Here is a 15,636-nt window from a genome sequence, read left to right on the forward strand (position 1 = left end):
TGTACTCCGCTCGGTGACCGGTACAAAGTCTGTACCAGCCATCGAGGTGAGTAACAGAGGTGGAGTTGGGGGTGTGTCATGTAAGGGTGCCGATATCACCCCAAATACACCCCCAGGGGTACTATATCGGAAATGGCGGGGATGATGAGGAGTGATGAGGAAACTCGTGATGACCCTCATAACTCCTCAAATCTGCCAAACATGCGAGTGATACAATATGGGCCTCGGTGAGGCCCGGTTATAGAAAAGCAGTGGTTATTACATAACATCACTGCTGCCAAACGGGGCCTAAATGATGTGAAAGGCCTTTTTTCCTAGACGTGGGGGACAGAGGAGATCGGATACAAGTCTACTTATGTGTGCTCATGAGCTTGGTGTTGGGTGATTTTTTCTGAGAATGGATAAATTTGTCGACTAGTTGGTATCCGATTGGATCTAACTCTCGACAGTCTTGGTTCATCTCTTTCATCACTTTCCCACTCAGCTTCCCAAATAGATCAACAGTCGGTTTGACGAGATCGGTAACGTTGATCAGAGTTTGGCTAGATGACCGAGCGAGGACGGATTGGATGCTGGTTAGCTTAGTGCTTTGGAGACCACAGGCTACGATGTCTTTGAATCCACGTTCGCACTCTTGTTCGATATTCAATGCAAACCCGTGACTCGTGATCCTTCGTCGAACTTGGATGCCAACGCTGGCAATCTTACACCATTGAGTGCCGATGAAGATTCCAACTGGCAAGTCTGGATTTTCGGATGGATCTAGACTTATGATTGGTCGTGGCAAGGTCGGATGGACCAGGATTGATCTTAACAGATTCATCAAAAAGTCCACGTACATCCTCGTATTCAACTGAACAAAACAAAACAAAAAGTCACGTGTAAATAATCGTAATCTATATGTGGTGTTTATCAATGGTACACATTAAATCAGGGGTGATAGCCATTCCACTCAACATCCATCAGGCTTAGATTCAGGATAGGGTAAGCAACTAGTTGTCCTGGTCCATGGAAAGTGGTTTGTCCACCACGGAGGGTGGGGTAGAAATCCGCGGTTGGATTGACGATAGACAATCTGTCCCGTTCCAGCTCGAGTTGATTGTCAGATTGTTGTCTCCTGCCGGTGGTATAGACCGGATGGTGCTGGAGGAGAATCAGCCAATCTGGTGCAGATGGATTATCGATCTTGTGCCGAACGAGTGAGTTCTGAAACTCGAGTCCATCCTGATACCTGACGAAATCTTTGAGGTACGTCCAGATGATCGGTGGTCTTGGTGTTGGGTCTAATTGGCAGAGATGACTGCTGATCGATCGGATCTCGTATTTGTTTGGATGAGTTGGTGGTGGTAGTCGTCGCAGGCTTGGTAGACCGTTCCTGATGGTTCTCATCTCCACCCGTGGTAAAAGAAGCTGGGCATGCCGGCCGCCGGGGAGAACTCCGGTCTGCCGAAAGGAAAAAGGTTTATTCCTTTATGCCCGAGTTTCTGCCCACGCAGGTATGGCATTCGGGCGGGTCGACAGGCGGGCTGCCACTTTCAATGTTGGCCCGGCCCGATGAGCCTGCGAGTGAAGCCGGGCGGGCTCGGGGCCGCCGGCCGGGCGCCCGTAGGTTAATGCCGATCTGGCCCGGCAGCACCCGGTCAGGGGTCGCTGCCGGTTCGGGTTGACCCTGTAGCATCATCCACGATTCGACTTAATACACGTCTTTGGCGGCCTGCCGGCAGGAGGTACTTCAAATGCTTAGATGCCCCCCTGCCGTCTGAAATCCAAACTACTTCACTTTTTTTTGGTTATTTGACCAAGGCCCGCAAGCGAAACGGGTTCGGGGCGGGCGATTTGAGACAGATTGGCCCGGCCCACCCGCTCATTTATTTTGCGGCCCAAACCCGCCCGATTGCATTGATCAACTCGAGTGAAAGTGGAAATAAACCTCTTGGGTACGTTTGCTCAAGTCTTCTCTCGCATAACAAGTATGCACAACAACATCCAGGCTAATCTTTCTCTTCATCTGCAGGTCTTTTTGGTTTAACCAAGCGTCTGATCCGTTTCTTTCGGTCGATCAACTGAGATCAACTGCCATCAACCAAATCCATTACATAAATACACTTGATCGAATCCAACCATGACCGAACGTACTAAGCTCGTGGTTCGCCATCTACCACCCAGCCTACCCGAGGAAGTTTTTTGGAAAACCGTTTCGCGTTGGTTGGAACCGACCCCTCGAGAGGATGGTACAATCGACCCTCCTAAGTGCACCGCTACTTTCAAATCATACGTACCCGGTAAGGTCAGGCGAAAGTGAGCTTGATCGAGATTATACGCCTCATCCACCTTCCCCTTGTAATCATAATCAAACATCCAATAATTTCGACTCATTGCTCTCTATTTTCGATTCTCTGGGTCGAATTCTTTACGTGTAAAAGTAAAACGAAAGTCGAGATTCCTTCTCGAGCTTATATTCAATTCGCAACTCCTGACCAAGTCGTCGAATTCCACCAGGGCTACGCCAACCAAGCTTTTCGGGATAGTCATGGTGAGCTGCATATACATCTGTGTCAGGACTCCCGCATGCGTCAATTAACCATGTGTTCGTCTCTGTTGTTACACGTAGGCAATTTAACTTTCCCCAAGGTGGAATTCGCTCCCTACCAAAAGGTCGCAGGTCCGCCCAAGAAGATTGACAACAGGATTGGGACGATAGATACAGGTTTGCCCCAAAGCCACCTTATGTTAACAATCGGTTCCACTCACACGTGTGTACTGACGATGATGACTATTTCGTGCGCGCCTGACGTTTTTAGATCATGAATATCAAGCATTCCTCGAGGGGCTTAATGCGACAGGCGCCCCTGAGCCTAGCACTAGTGCTAACAATCCTGATCCAGCAGTGGAAAAAGTCGAGCGGCCCGAAATTACCCCGTTGATCGAGCATCTTCGCACTGCCCGTAAGGCTGCACAAGAGGCCGCAGCGACTGCTAAACAACAAAGGAATGCAGCCAATTCTAGCAAGTCCACATCTGGCCGTCCCTTTGCCGCTCCACCTCAAATTATGAAAAGGGAGACGGCCAACAGTGGAAACAAGACCGCAGCCGACTTGCCATCACGGAAATCAGATAATCCCGCACCCCATGATACACCTCCTCATATGTCCAATTCGGCGCCCCCGCCTTCCAAAGGAGCTAAGCAAACGGGCAAGTCTTCGTCTACAGTGCCCCCACCAACTACTCAAGCTGCGTCTGCCGGTCCCAATGCGAAGTCTCGTCCAAATAAGCCGCCCAAATCCAAACGGGCTGGACGCGGAGCGGAAGATCAATCCACCCATTCGCCGGCAACCGAAGCTCAAGGTAAAAGCTTAGCGCCTACGCAACCGAAGATGATTCTGCAACCTCCCAAACCAAGCGAGTCCAAAGCCGAGAAACCGAGTGCAACGTCTACAAGCAAAAACCCAAGCCAAAGCCCGTCCAAAGCAGGCAACTCCAGTGGAAAGAAGCAGGGATCGTCTCTAGCTGAGCAAGCTCCGAGTGCTCAGAATGGTCAGGCCAAAACTCCCAACTCGGCCCGTGAAGGCTCAGGTGGATCCAAAAAGCCCGCGCGAGGAGGAGGGGCGGCCGGTCGAGGAGGCAAGGGGAAGAAGGCAAGCAGCGCAGCCGGCAACCCGACTTCTCAACCGACCGAGCCATCGGCACCACCCCCATCCTCATCAGCTACCCCTGCAACCCAGAAAGGCAAGAATCATGAACCTGCCAAGACTGAACCTAGTAGTAGCGAGACAGCCGCTGCCCGTAGGAGATTGGGAAACGCCTTGGCTGGGATCACTTCTAAACCAGACCGAGCTCCTAGGAAAAAGCAAAACTCTAAGCCCGCTCCTTCCTCCTCCTCCAACCCTCCGCCTGCAGAGTGATGTTTAAAACCCGAGTAGCTTTACTTGGTTCTGTAAACTTTAGAGATCAACACGTTGTTGCAATGAAAACCAAAAGCTAGTAGTAGTCAAGTAACTGACATGAGAAATAAAACAAAGAAGTGTAAGCAGGGAAACACATGGAAAAGAGCAATGATCTTTTGCGCTAAAAGAGTGAAATCAAAATATACCTTTTAGTTGTTTCTTGTCCTAACTATGACTCGGTATTTCTGAAATTGATTCCCATGTGCCTTCACTTCTCATTACGATTTTGGCTTCTGACTCATATAATATATAGGTTTCAAACAGGCCTGAGGCTGCAGTTGAATGAACCATCAAAGAAGCAGTTAAGAAAAGCTGTTAACATTCATGTATTTATTAATCACCAGTATTTGATTAGTCCTGTTGCCCTTCCAGTGCGTCCCAAATCCAGGGCACATTTCTAGTCTGCAAAACATAAAAGCAACGGAACTGCGTGATATTTTTTCAAGCGGGTACGGAGTCAAAAAGGAATTGTGGGCGGCCGGAATCGAACCGACATTTTCACGGGGTTGACGGGCGTCGAAAACTGCTACCACAACGAGATTTCCTAACCATTAGAAGACGCCCACGATTGATGATTGCCGTAGCCAAATTCAAGACTATATCCCTAACTCTTACTAGCAACTAGCGATCGGGATTGAGCTCGAGCGGCTTTTTGAGTGAACGGCTCTGTGACAGGCTGAAGTCCGATCGACGGGGAAAAGAAAGCACATTTTAAGGAAGTGGTTCTGAAAAGCCCAGGACGAACGGAGGCAAGCAAGAAAGCCAAGAAAAGAAAAGAGAAGCAACGAAACGATGGGGGAGACGAGCAACGAACTGGGGCAGCTGGATGAACTGATTGGACAACTGACATCCGAAACAACGCAACCGGCGGAGGACGAGGAAGCAGAAAAAGTGATACAAGAACCAGCAGAGGCGAAACAGGAAGATGGAAAAGCAGCGGACAGCCTGGAAGAGAGAAAGGAAGAAGAAGAAGAAGAAGAAGAAGAAGAAGAAGAAGAAAAAGAAGAATCGCCAGTCCGAAGGCAAGCAGAACAAGAAGAACACGAACACGAACCATCTCATTCTCAGCTCGACAGTCTCCTCGAAGAATTCAACCAGTCCGCCCAGTGGAAACAGCCATCCTCATTCTACAAACTCACCAACCGATCCACACCCACACTCTCCAAGACGGCAATCCAGCTACCCCCACCCCCACTGCCCACGGCAGACGACCTCGGCTTGGAGAAACTCAGACTAGTCGACCAAGCATTCACCCCACCAACAACCACAGAAACAACCAAACCACTGCTCATCAACCACCACCACCACCACCACCAGCCAGCTAAGCTCGAGCAGGAGAGATCAAGCTCACTCCTCCTGCCAGCTCACCAGATCCACCTCACCGAACAAGGTTAGTCTATCCCCTTCTCCAAGTGATCTCAGCTGACGGTGCTCTTATGTACTCAGCCGCCGGCAGTCGCAGCTCAATCGAATCCAAGCCAGACTCAGATGGGATCGGACATGCCTACCAGCCCAACGACCACGAGCAACAGCAGCAGCAGCAGCAGCCACACCACCAGATCCACTACCACCATCCAACCCACCACCCTCACCACCCCCACCCACACCACCACTCCTACCCTCTCACCAACCAACAGCAGCACTACCCCACTCACCATCTCATCCAACGCCAGAATCACCCTTCCATCTCCTCACTCAACTCGGCCTACAGCAACTATCCATCCTCATCAGCACCAACAACCCTCTCACCCTCACCCGGCCCGGTCACCCCAACCAACCAACCACATCCCGTCAGGCACTACTATTCAGATCATCACCCCGGATTAGGTAAGCTCGCATACACCGCCCCTAGCAACGGTTGTCTACCCGATAGGGATCTTACCATTCATTCTATCGCCTAGCTACCACCTCCAACATCCAACAACCGCAACAACAGCCAGGATATGGCCCACTGAACTACAGCATCGGCCCTCCGGGTTACCGAGATAACAACAACTACAACAATCATATTCTCTCTCAATCCCAAGGTCGGCCTGGACTAGCCGCACCGAACCCTCCCAACTTGGCCCAAGCCGGATTCGGACCTTCACTTCAACCAACCGCTTCCTCACCCGCACCAAGCCTCCACCAGGTCGGCCTCACCCGCTCCGGAACCTCGCTCTCCAACACCTCCTCGCGCTCCAACATGCTCATCGCCCCCGCCACCAACAGCCTCCACCACCCCCACAGCCGTCCACCGGCCCTCATGCCCCCAAAGACCGGGCCGACGATCTCCAAGGCATCAATCGACGAGTATCGAAACAGGATCAAGTCTGATCCAGATCCCGAGGCACACTTCAACTATGCCAAGTTTCTGATCGAGGCTGCCCGGAAGCTGGCCTCCGGGGGTGCGGCCGGCGACGACAAGGCGATCAAGAAGTACCGGGATGCACTGCTACAGGAGAGTCTCAAGCTCATCAAGAAACTGGCCACTCAGGGCGTCGGACTGGGCAAGCCTCCTTACAGCGATGCCCAATTTTTCCTGGCAAACTGTCTAGGGAACGGGAGCTTGGGCCTCCAGGTGGACCACGAAAAGGCCTACAACCTCTACGTCCAAGCCTCCAAGCAAAATCATCCAGCGGCGACCTACCGGACGGCGGTATGTAACGAGCTCGGGGCAGGGACCCGGAAGGACGCCCAGCGGGCGATGCTCTTCTACCGTAAAGCCTCCGCGCTCGGCGATACGGCGGGGATGTACAAGCTGGGTATGATCCTCTTGGGTGGCTTACTAGGCCAACCGAAGAACCCGCAGGAAGCGCTTCTGTGGCTCAAGCGGGCCGCCCAACAGGCCGATGAAGACAATCCGCACGCCCTGCACGAGCTCGCGCAGATCTACGAGAAGCCGCCGCTGGTGACCATCGGCCCTGCTGGTACGGCGCCGACGCCTGGGGGGAAACATGGAAGCTCGGGAAGCAGTGGTGCCGCAGGCAGCCCACAGATCTCCTATCTAGTCCAGCGCGACGAGCCATACGCACGAGAGCTGTACACTCAGGCAGCCCAACTAGGCTACCCCGCCTCCCAGAACCGACTGGGCGCATGTTACGAATACGGGGCACTGAGCTGTCCGGTGGACCCCCGCCGGTCGATTGGATGGTACACCAAGGCGGCCGAGCGCGGTGACGCCGAGTCCGAACTGGCGCTCTCCGGCTGGTACCTCACCGGCTCCGAGGGCGTCCTCAAACAGTCCGACTCCGAGGCCTATCTCTGGGCCCGAAGGGCCGCGTCTAAAGGTCTTCCTAAGGCGGAATACGCCGTCGGATATTACGCTGAAGTCGGGATCGGCGTCAAGCAAGATATTGAAGAGGCTAAACGATGGTATATGAGGGCCGCTAGTTCGTCCTTTTTCTACTTCTCCTTTCTTCTGCTCAAACTCATGTTGATTTGCGTGCACTGTTTTTTTCCGTAGCTAATAAAAATAAGAGGGCTATGCAAAGGTTAACTGAGCTAAAGAAGATGGGTTCTCAGAAGGTAGGCTATGGCTAATTCTTATTCCACACCCACGAATCCCTTGTCTTCCGTGAATTGCCGCTGATGCACCGAAACGGAATTGATCGAACGCCTTGTTTTTGTGGAAAATCTAATCCAGCCTGCGAAACGACAAGCCAGACCGACGCGAGACCAAGCAGCCTCCGAATGCACGATCGTCTAGACTCCAATCCTGTTCTCCCCACGTTGATCCACTCGTAGAAAGAAGAGCAGGAGGGAGACGTGTCGGAAAGAGATACACGCATCTGGGAGATGGGGAAGCGATGAAGCAATTTTGGTTTGGTCTTTCTTTAATATATAATATAAATATACACACATATATACATATGTATCTTTCTTATTTCGTCGACGATCATCATGTCACTTTGTCTTCTTTTGTTTTTCATGTTTGCTATGTGATCCTCTTGTGTTGATATATATTACCTTCCAACTATCCATCTTTTTTTCTGTCTAAGAACACATATTTTTCCTGGCATTGATGGTCTCAATGAGAATGAAGAAAAGATATGTGTTTTATTATATATATATACGGACTTACGTTGCGCACTGCGAAAAGCTCTTCGCGCACTGTGCAGTGCGCGAAGTTTGCAAACACTTCGCGCACTGCGCGTGAAGGGCGCAACTTTTTCAAATTATTTTTTGACCAATCAATAGAAAAGCTTATTGTTGTCCTCTGTGAATTTATTTGGAGTTTTTTGAAGCTTCTCTGTATGCTTAAAAATTCCACCAATAAAATAAACAAGTACAGTCACTTGGGGACCTGGAATCCATATTCCCACCAGTCAAAAAATCCAAATAATTTATTGAATCATGATACATATAAATTCAAACTTTTTAGAGTTTTTTGGCCACTTTGTGCAAGAATAAGGCTTTCAAAAATTAGGAAAGTTAACCACTTACTGGCGCATTTTGGCATATCTTGAGAAAAAGTTACTGGTTTTTGAAAGCCTTGTCCTTGTACAAAGTGGCCAAAAAGTTCTCAAACTTTTAAATACATATTTAATATGATTCACTAAATTATTTGGATTTTTTGGCCTGTGGGAATATGAATTCCAGGTCCCCAAATGGCTGTACTTGTTTTATTTATTGGTGGGATTTTTAAGCATACAAGGAAGCTTCAAAAAACTCCAAATAAATTCACAGAGGACAATAATAAGCTCTTCTATTGATTGGTCAAAAAATAATTTGAAAAAGTTGCGCCCTTCACGCGCAGTGCGCGAAGTGTTTGCAAACTTCGCGCACTGCACAGTGCGCGAAGTGTTTGCAAACTTCGCGCACTGCACAGTGCGCGAAGTGTTTGCAAACTTCGCGCACTGCACAGTGCGCGAAGAGCTTTTTGCAGTGCGCGAAGTAAGTCCGTATATATATATATATATATTATGATCATTGTTGTTCATATATTGCCCTGGATTTCTTTTCTTTGTTTTTGGAAGAGGGTTGGATGTTTTTAGAGTGCTCAGTTTTTTTTTCTGGCTGGTGTTTAGAATCCATGTCTGTTTTCCCCAAGATATGAGGGGGTACAGTTGCAAGGGGCATATTACTGTACGGCCTCGCCCGTAAAATCAGATCTGAGACGCGGGCCAAATTAAGCCCATGCATATGGGCTTAATATAACATGTAAATGATAGTTTTGGGCCTTTTGGAGGCTGTAGATTTTAGTTCTATCCTAAGGTTTCTGACCAGCCAGTTTTTTTTTTTTTTTGGCCCCTACTTTACAAACCCGCTGCTAAGTACATGCCATAAACCCATTATAATTATGGATTTATAACCTGTAATTCCATGACTATGGATCTCATAAACCCATAGATTAGCCATGGGGTCCGAGCCTGTCCGAGCACTCATCAGCCCATAGCTACAGAGTCTGAGTGCCCTCTTCATCTCTCAGTACCCTTCACACAATGTGAACATAGGAGAGGTATGTAACAAGCTTCATGGTATGAGGCAACAGCGTTCACAGATCAATCATCAGTGGATGGGTTGTCCAACCTGTAGCTGACCCAACTCTTGCCACCACTGTTGCTCTTGGCACAGTCGGTGCTGTTCTTGTCCGGGTACATATTATGTCTTCGCCAGGGTTCTGTTTGATCCACACGTGGCCGTTGCCGGCTGCTTGTCCTTGGGACTCAAGACCATCCAAGAGGTTGTTCATTCAGAAAATCAGCGTCAGATCCTGCCAAATTAGGCTGAATCTCCTGTTTTTTTTCCTCCCAGATCCCAAAATTCCAAACCGGGGACCCCCGGGGGTTTACTCTGTACAGTAATATGCCCCTCGCAACTGTAGCATAGCAAAATGTATCTGTGATAGTAGCATTAGGTGTTTGAGTTAATCAAGTAGACAAGTCAAATTACATAAGCAGTATGTAATTGCATCAATTCACTGTAAAGAATATGAAATTGATGGAGTTACAACTCTGATTGCAGCTCAGATAGAAGAGTTGAGGATGAGAAAAAATAGCAGCAAGCTGGAGAAAGCAGGGGCCATCCCAGAAATGAAAATTAGAGCAAGAGAGGTGCAGAAACTCATGCGGGAGACTGGTTCCAAAAACATCACCACCAAAAGGCCTACAGTTGCGAGGGGCATATTACTGTACAGAGTAAACCCCCGGGGGTCCCCAGTCCGGAATTTTTGGATCTGGGAGGGAAAAAAACCCGGGAGATTCAGTCTAATTTGGCAGGATCTGACAATGAATTTCTGAATGAACAACCTCTGGGATGGTTTTGAGTTCCAAGGAGAAGCAGCCGGTGATGCCCATGTGTGGATCAAACAGAACCTTGGCAGATCATCCTTGAAGACATATGTACCCGGGCAAGAACAGCAGCGACTGTGCCAAGAGTAAAAGTGGCGGGCTGCAGGTTGGAAAACCCATCCGCTGATGATTGATAAAAAAAAAAACTGGCTGGTCAGAAACCTTAGCCTGGATAGAACTAGAATCTACAGCCTCCAAAAGGCCCAAATCTATCATTTACATGTCGTAGTAAGCCCATATGCATGGGCTTAATTTGGCCCGCGTCTCAGATTTGATTTTGCAGGCGAGGTCGTACAGTAATATGCCCCTTGAAACTGTAATTCTCTCCTGTTTCAGGGTCAACATAGCCTAAGTCCCTCCTTTGGAGGGAGGAAATTAGCTAAGTTAGGGGGATTTGGGGGTTGGCAAAAAAGTAAAATGACCAGGGCTTGAACCCACAATAGAGATGCCCCCGGCGAACCCGTTGCGGCTACCTGCAGCTATCCGCTGGCCAGTAGCCACCGGCTGGGAGGGGGTATCTGCCAGCGGGTGTGGGTGCGGATGCGGCTGATATTCTATGAAAATTTTCCAGGTACCCGGGTACTTTAGCAGGTACCCGCTAACATATTTATGTGTCAGCTCCTGGGAAGCTTCATGTGACATCTAATCCACCTCAAACTTGTTACAAACCCGGCCAGTCTCCATCTCCACTCCCATTGGCCCTGCAAACAACCAGACAATGGCTCAAACGTGGAAGAGGCGCAAACTGGATGACACCAATATCCCCAATTTAGATTCTTGTGATGAACAAGAGGATGGAAACCCGACTGGCCCAAGTAACCAGACACTAAGTGCCGCTTTGCACATATCCTCAATCTTATAGTCAAGGCAATACTTTGAGCCTTTGGACCTTGGAAAAAATTGGCCAGTTGCGCACTTGATCCTGATGATTCTGATGATGAAGAGGAACCATCAAATCTGATTGCAAAGTAAGTTTCTCACTTGAAAACCCTCCCCCCATCACTTCAATAACTTTCTCTGGCTTGGAAGGGTGTGCTGTGCGGTGGGTGGTGTGGTTTATAGTCCACCATTGCCTACATTGTGGTGCCTTTGGGAATTGAGGTGTAGTATGTACAGTCAGAGGCCCATTGGTAACTTCACCATTTGGCCCTGTAATAGTATTGCAACTGAATTTGATGTATGTTTATTTCAAGTTTTGATCAATTGGAAGCCAGCAACTCAGAAGATGAAGATGAGTTTGCCAATCAAACCAAGGAGCCAGACAGCAAAATGGAATCCAATGAGGAGCTCACTCTTGCCAATATTAATTGCCTAGAAGATGAGGATGAAGAGAATGATGTGTATACCACATCCTCATGTTGTCAGACCCTTGCAAAGGTATTTTTTTCTATTGCATCTTGCTCCATCTCCGTTTGCACTGACTGCACATCTTCCTTTTCCCCCAGTTTTGCACAATTTCTACCAAACTGAAGAAGTTGCCCAACTCAAAGGTTTTGTTCCTTGAGTTATGTGAATAAACCAAATGTGAGAGACCTCAAAACATTGAGCCAGATGTTCCAACTTGCTGGAATTCAACCTACAAGCAGATTGCGGGCATTGTGAGATGTGAGAAGGCACTGTAAGTCCATTCTCATCCCATAGGTGCATCAAGTCAATAATTCTGACATTTTTTGCCTTCCAGTCTTGTGTGGCAGCAAAATAAGCAGTATGGAACTCCACACAAGTACCACATAAACAAGGCTGATATCAAATTGGCTCAAGATCTTGTCCAGGTTCTTGAGCCATTCTACAAATTCAACCTTCAGCTATCTACCAAGGCCTCTGCTTGAGTTGCTGAGGTGATTGTGGTTATTGATCAAATAAGCACCAGCCTATCCTCTGTTATTGCAGATGAGAACAGTTGTTACCTTCCTGCTTTAGAGAACAATTGCTGTGCTGGAGTGCTGATCACCAACAAGTATTACTTGCTCACCAACTGTTCACCAATTTATAGGATAGTAATGGGCATGTATTTCATCTGAAACTTATCTCATTCTACAAGTGTACTAACTACAACCTCTCCACTCAAAATGAAGTTCTCCATCCATATTTTAAAGATGGATACTTCAAGCTGGCCAAATGGCCCAATTCATGGATTGATGAGGCGGTTGAACTCACCCGCGAGATGGAAGATACATGTTATAGGCCAAATGAGCCCACTTCAGCTACAATAACAGTGAACAAAGGTCCTCCAAAGGTAATTCACCACATTCTTGTATCTACATTTACTGCCAAAATTGATGAAATATTCCTTGCAGAAACCAACCGGTGTTTTAGCAGGACTTGAGGCAGCAGCAGTAGCAAGTTTGGTTGATTCATTATCAGACCCAATAAATATATGGCTCTCTGGTGGTCTTGTCTTGGAAAACAGGGCCCCAGTAAATGGACTTAATTGGTGGTCTGACCAGAAACACAGGGGAAATACTCACCATGGCCTTTTGCAGATGGCCATTGATGTCATGTCCTGCCCAGGTGAGTCAATATAGCTTGTGATTTTTGTTTAGAAAAGGATTCAACCCAATAATAGTGGTCTCTGTACATACAGCCACCACATTTGATGTTGAACAGACCTTCAACTTTGGCCAAGACTATGTTTCAGCCAGGAGACACAACCTTGATCCAAAGTTGGTAAGCAGAGGCATGGCACTGGTGCTCTTTTCAAAGAACAAAATCAATGAACTGCTTGCTCTCCATAATCACATGATTAAGAAGAAGGACAAATTGAAGTCTTGGGTGAAGCAAAGGTCCAAAGGAAGGACTGTAATCACTGTGGAATGATTATTTATATATATATAAATATGAAATAAATGTTAAACAACCTCTAGCCAAAGTGTGGGGTCCAACTTGGAGCATTTTGGGTGGCAGGTACCTGCCATGACTGCCACAGGCGGTGCGGGTGCGGGTGCGGGTGTGGGTGTCCAATTTTTGGCAAGAAAAGCTTGCAGGTACCCGGGTTCACAGACTAACTTAGCACAAGTCCCTTCCTTCCAAGGAAGCACAAAGCGCCTCCAAAGGAGGGACTTGAATGTAATGTCCCAAATCTCGCGTGAGGGCAACCAGACATTTGGCTGGGGAGGGCATTACAACCCCCAAATCACCCACAAGCACTCTGATTCTGGTCACGCCTCCCAGACCATTGAAAGCTTGTGATTTTTTGATATATGTACAGCCCTCAAAGCTCCACATTTCCATAGCATTAGGAAACTATGGGGATGGATAAATATTGGAAATTGGAGCAATCCGCCCAATGCAGGCCTAGATAAAAACTCAGATCAATACGGTGCTTATTGAATAAATAGCATAAGGTTACGCCACCAATTACAAACATGTACTTATTTCATTAAAGATACAATTTTATACTTCAAGAGGTGTGGGAATCTCCCTGATCCAACAAGAGCAGAATCCGGCGGGTCAGAAAAGTCTAATTTCCCAAACCTGCAAGTGCCCTTGCCAAAAAAGGTGCTGAGCAGGCTATTTATGGCCAAATTTTCCCCAAAAAAATCCAGCAGATGCCCAAGATGGGCAGCTAAAACTGTGCCAAATGGCATTAAAGTGTTTTTTATTCATTTTTAACTTTGTGTTGAGTTTATTTTTTATCTTTTCCCTGCCAAAATTTGGCTGTCCTCAGGCCACAGGTCCAACTTTACAAGTAAGCCTCTCTTTTGGAGAGCGTCCCTTTGGGACACGGATTTGCCCCCCCCCCCCCCAACCCTCTGATTGAGAGGCTTAGTTAAGCTCAGTTCACAGGGGCCATCTCTAACCCACAACCCTCACTCATTCCAGAGGTCAACCTGAGCACATATAAACTCATGCAGAAACCACTATATAGTGCTAAATACCATTTATTGACTTTCCCTGCCACAAGTCAATCCAAGTCCACATTATTCCAAGTATCCTCAGTGTTTCAGACCTTGCAAATTTGTCGAGTCTTCATGGAAAGAAGCACAAAAGGGTTTTTTCTGGATTGGCCCAATGTGGGCCCAACCAGAGAATGATGTGGGCCTGCCAGCTTTTATTGTCTGGGGTGGGTTACCCAATGTGCCAAACTGGGTTCCAACTTTGGGGTCATGCCAACATAGCAAGTCGGTTAAGTTTTCCTGCCTGCTGAGTTGGATAGGTCACTATCTTGACTAAGCCTCTCAAATGGAGGGTCCCAAAGGGACCCCGTGTCCCCGTGGGACACTCTCTGTAGGAGAGCCTATGGGTCATATCTGAATCTTTGTGGTAGCAGTTGGAGTTCTCACTGCCAGCATACTTGGCTGGGATGCACTCAACCAATTAAAAATGGGTTGATCTCATCCAATGAAATATAAACCCAAGGGGGGTACCTTGCAGGATTTATATTTCATTGGATGAGATCAACCAAGTTTAAATTGTTTGAGTTCATCTCAGTTTAACTGGGATAACCTCAACCCAGCCAATTATGCTGGCAGTGGATCTCAGGTGCCATTTTTTTCAAAATAAATATTAAAAATTGTGAGAATATCAGCTCAGGCAAACATTGCAGTGCTCATGAATTGAGAGAGCGGCTGGGAGCTACAACAGCTGCGGAATCTGGTAAGCACACTTCCGCAGTCCAAAAAATACGCGCGGGGTCGTAAAACTGACACATCAAATTTAATGTATGCAGGTCCGACACCAGCAAGCAACAAAATTAGACTTGAGGAAAATCCCAAGCGTCAGTCACTTGCAGACAGAATAAACAAAGCTAGCACCAAAGGTAAGCACCTGGCTAATCTTTCTGACAAGTTGATCCAGATGTTGTGCTAACGCTGAATCACAAAATAATTCCTACAGGCACTGCCAAGCAGGAAAAGACAGACCCAACCAATTCCACTCAAAGAGCTGGAGAGACAATTGGTGAGCAGTCTCATTAATAGACAGGAGAAATGAAGAAACAAAAGAAAGAAACATTCCCTTCCTGTCATAAATACAGACAAAGTGGCAATCTTATTAAGTCTTTTTGCTCACGCTCAGAAAACTGGACAAAGCACCCAATAGGGCAATCCAAGTAAGGACCAACGGTCCTCTGACTCTGAGACAAAGAAGATCTTAGGCTAACAATAAATCAATTTTTGTAGCCTGAACTCAAAAGCTGAAGAGAAAGAAATCCATTCTTCTCTCTTCCTTAATTCTTTTCTCTAGACATCTTAAGCCAGTGTGGTCTACTTGCCTGCTTTTAGGTAAAATCCCATCCAGATTTTATTCCTACATGATGTACATCGTTTGAAGTAGAGTTCTGTTGAAACTTGCACTCCTTTATGTTGAAAATTGCGCTCCTTGCAAATCAGCTTGCGCCGCAGGCGCTCTTGTGCTCTGATTGATTGAACTCAATTTCATCAAGTAAACCCTAGCAACCACTCCATCACTACTATCCTCCAA

General features: G+C 47.6%; 3 protein-coding genes across 3 annotated transcripts; 2 read left to right on the plus strand and 1 right to left on the minus strand.

The window, feature by feature from the left end:
- Nucleotides 1–349: 349 nt before the first annotated feature.
- PtA15_13A8 (uncharacterized protein) lies at nt 350–1,389 on the minus strand (the record flags this gene model as incomplete). Its single annotated transcript, XM_053162770.1, has 2 exons — nt 350–853; nt 958–1,389. The coding sequence occupies 2 exons, from the start codon at nt 1,387–1,389 to the stop codon at nt 350–352; spliced, it is 936 nt and encodes a 311-aa protein (XP_053026165.1).
- Nucleotides 1,390–2,122: 733 nt separating this feature from the next.
- On the plus strand, nt 2,123–3,901 carry PtA15_13A9 (uncharacterized protein; the record flags this gene model as incomplete). The annotated part of the gene is made up of 4 exons (XM_053162781.1): nt 2,123–2,298; nt 2,424–2,533; nt 2,612–2,707; nt 2,802–3,901. 4 exons carry the CDS (start codon nt 2,123–2,125, stop codon nt 3,899–3,901), a joined length of 1,482 nt encoding a protein of 493 aa, XP_053026166.1.
- A 1,478-nt stretch (nt 3,902–5,379) lies between these two features.
- On the plus strand, nt 5,380–7,631 carry PtA15_13A10 (uncharacterized protein; the record flags this gene model as incomplete). Its single annotated transcript, XM_053162274.1, has 5 exons — nt 5,380–5,398; nt 5,675–5,770; nt 5,845–7,314; nt 7,389–7,450; nt 7,569–7,631. The coding sequence occupies 5 exons, from the start codon at nt 5,380–5,382 to the stop codon at nt 7,629–7,631; spliced, it is 1,710 nt and encodes a 569-aa protein (XP_053026167.1).
- Between the last annotated feature and the right edge of the window lie 8,005 nt (nt 7,632–15,636).

The sequence above is a fragment of the Puccinia triticina genome, chromosome 13A, assembly GCF_026914185.1.
Source record: "Puccinia triticina chromosome 13A, complete sequence".
Lineage (NCBI taxonomy): Eukaryota > Fungi > Basidiomycota > Pucciniomycetes > Pucciniales > Pucciniaceae > Puccinia > Puccinia triticina.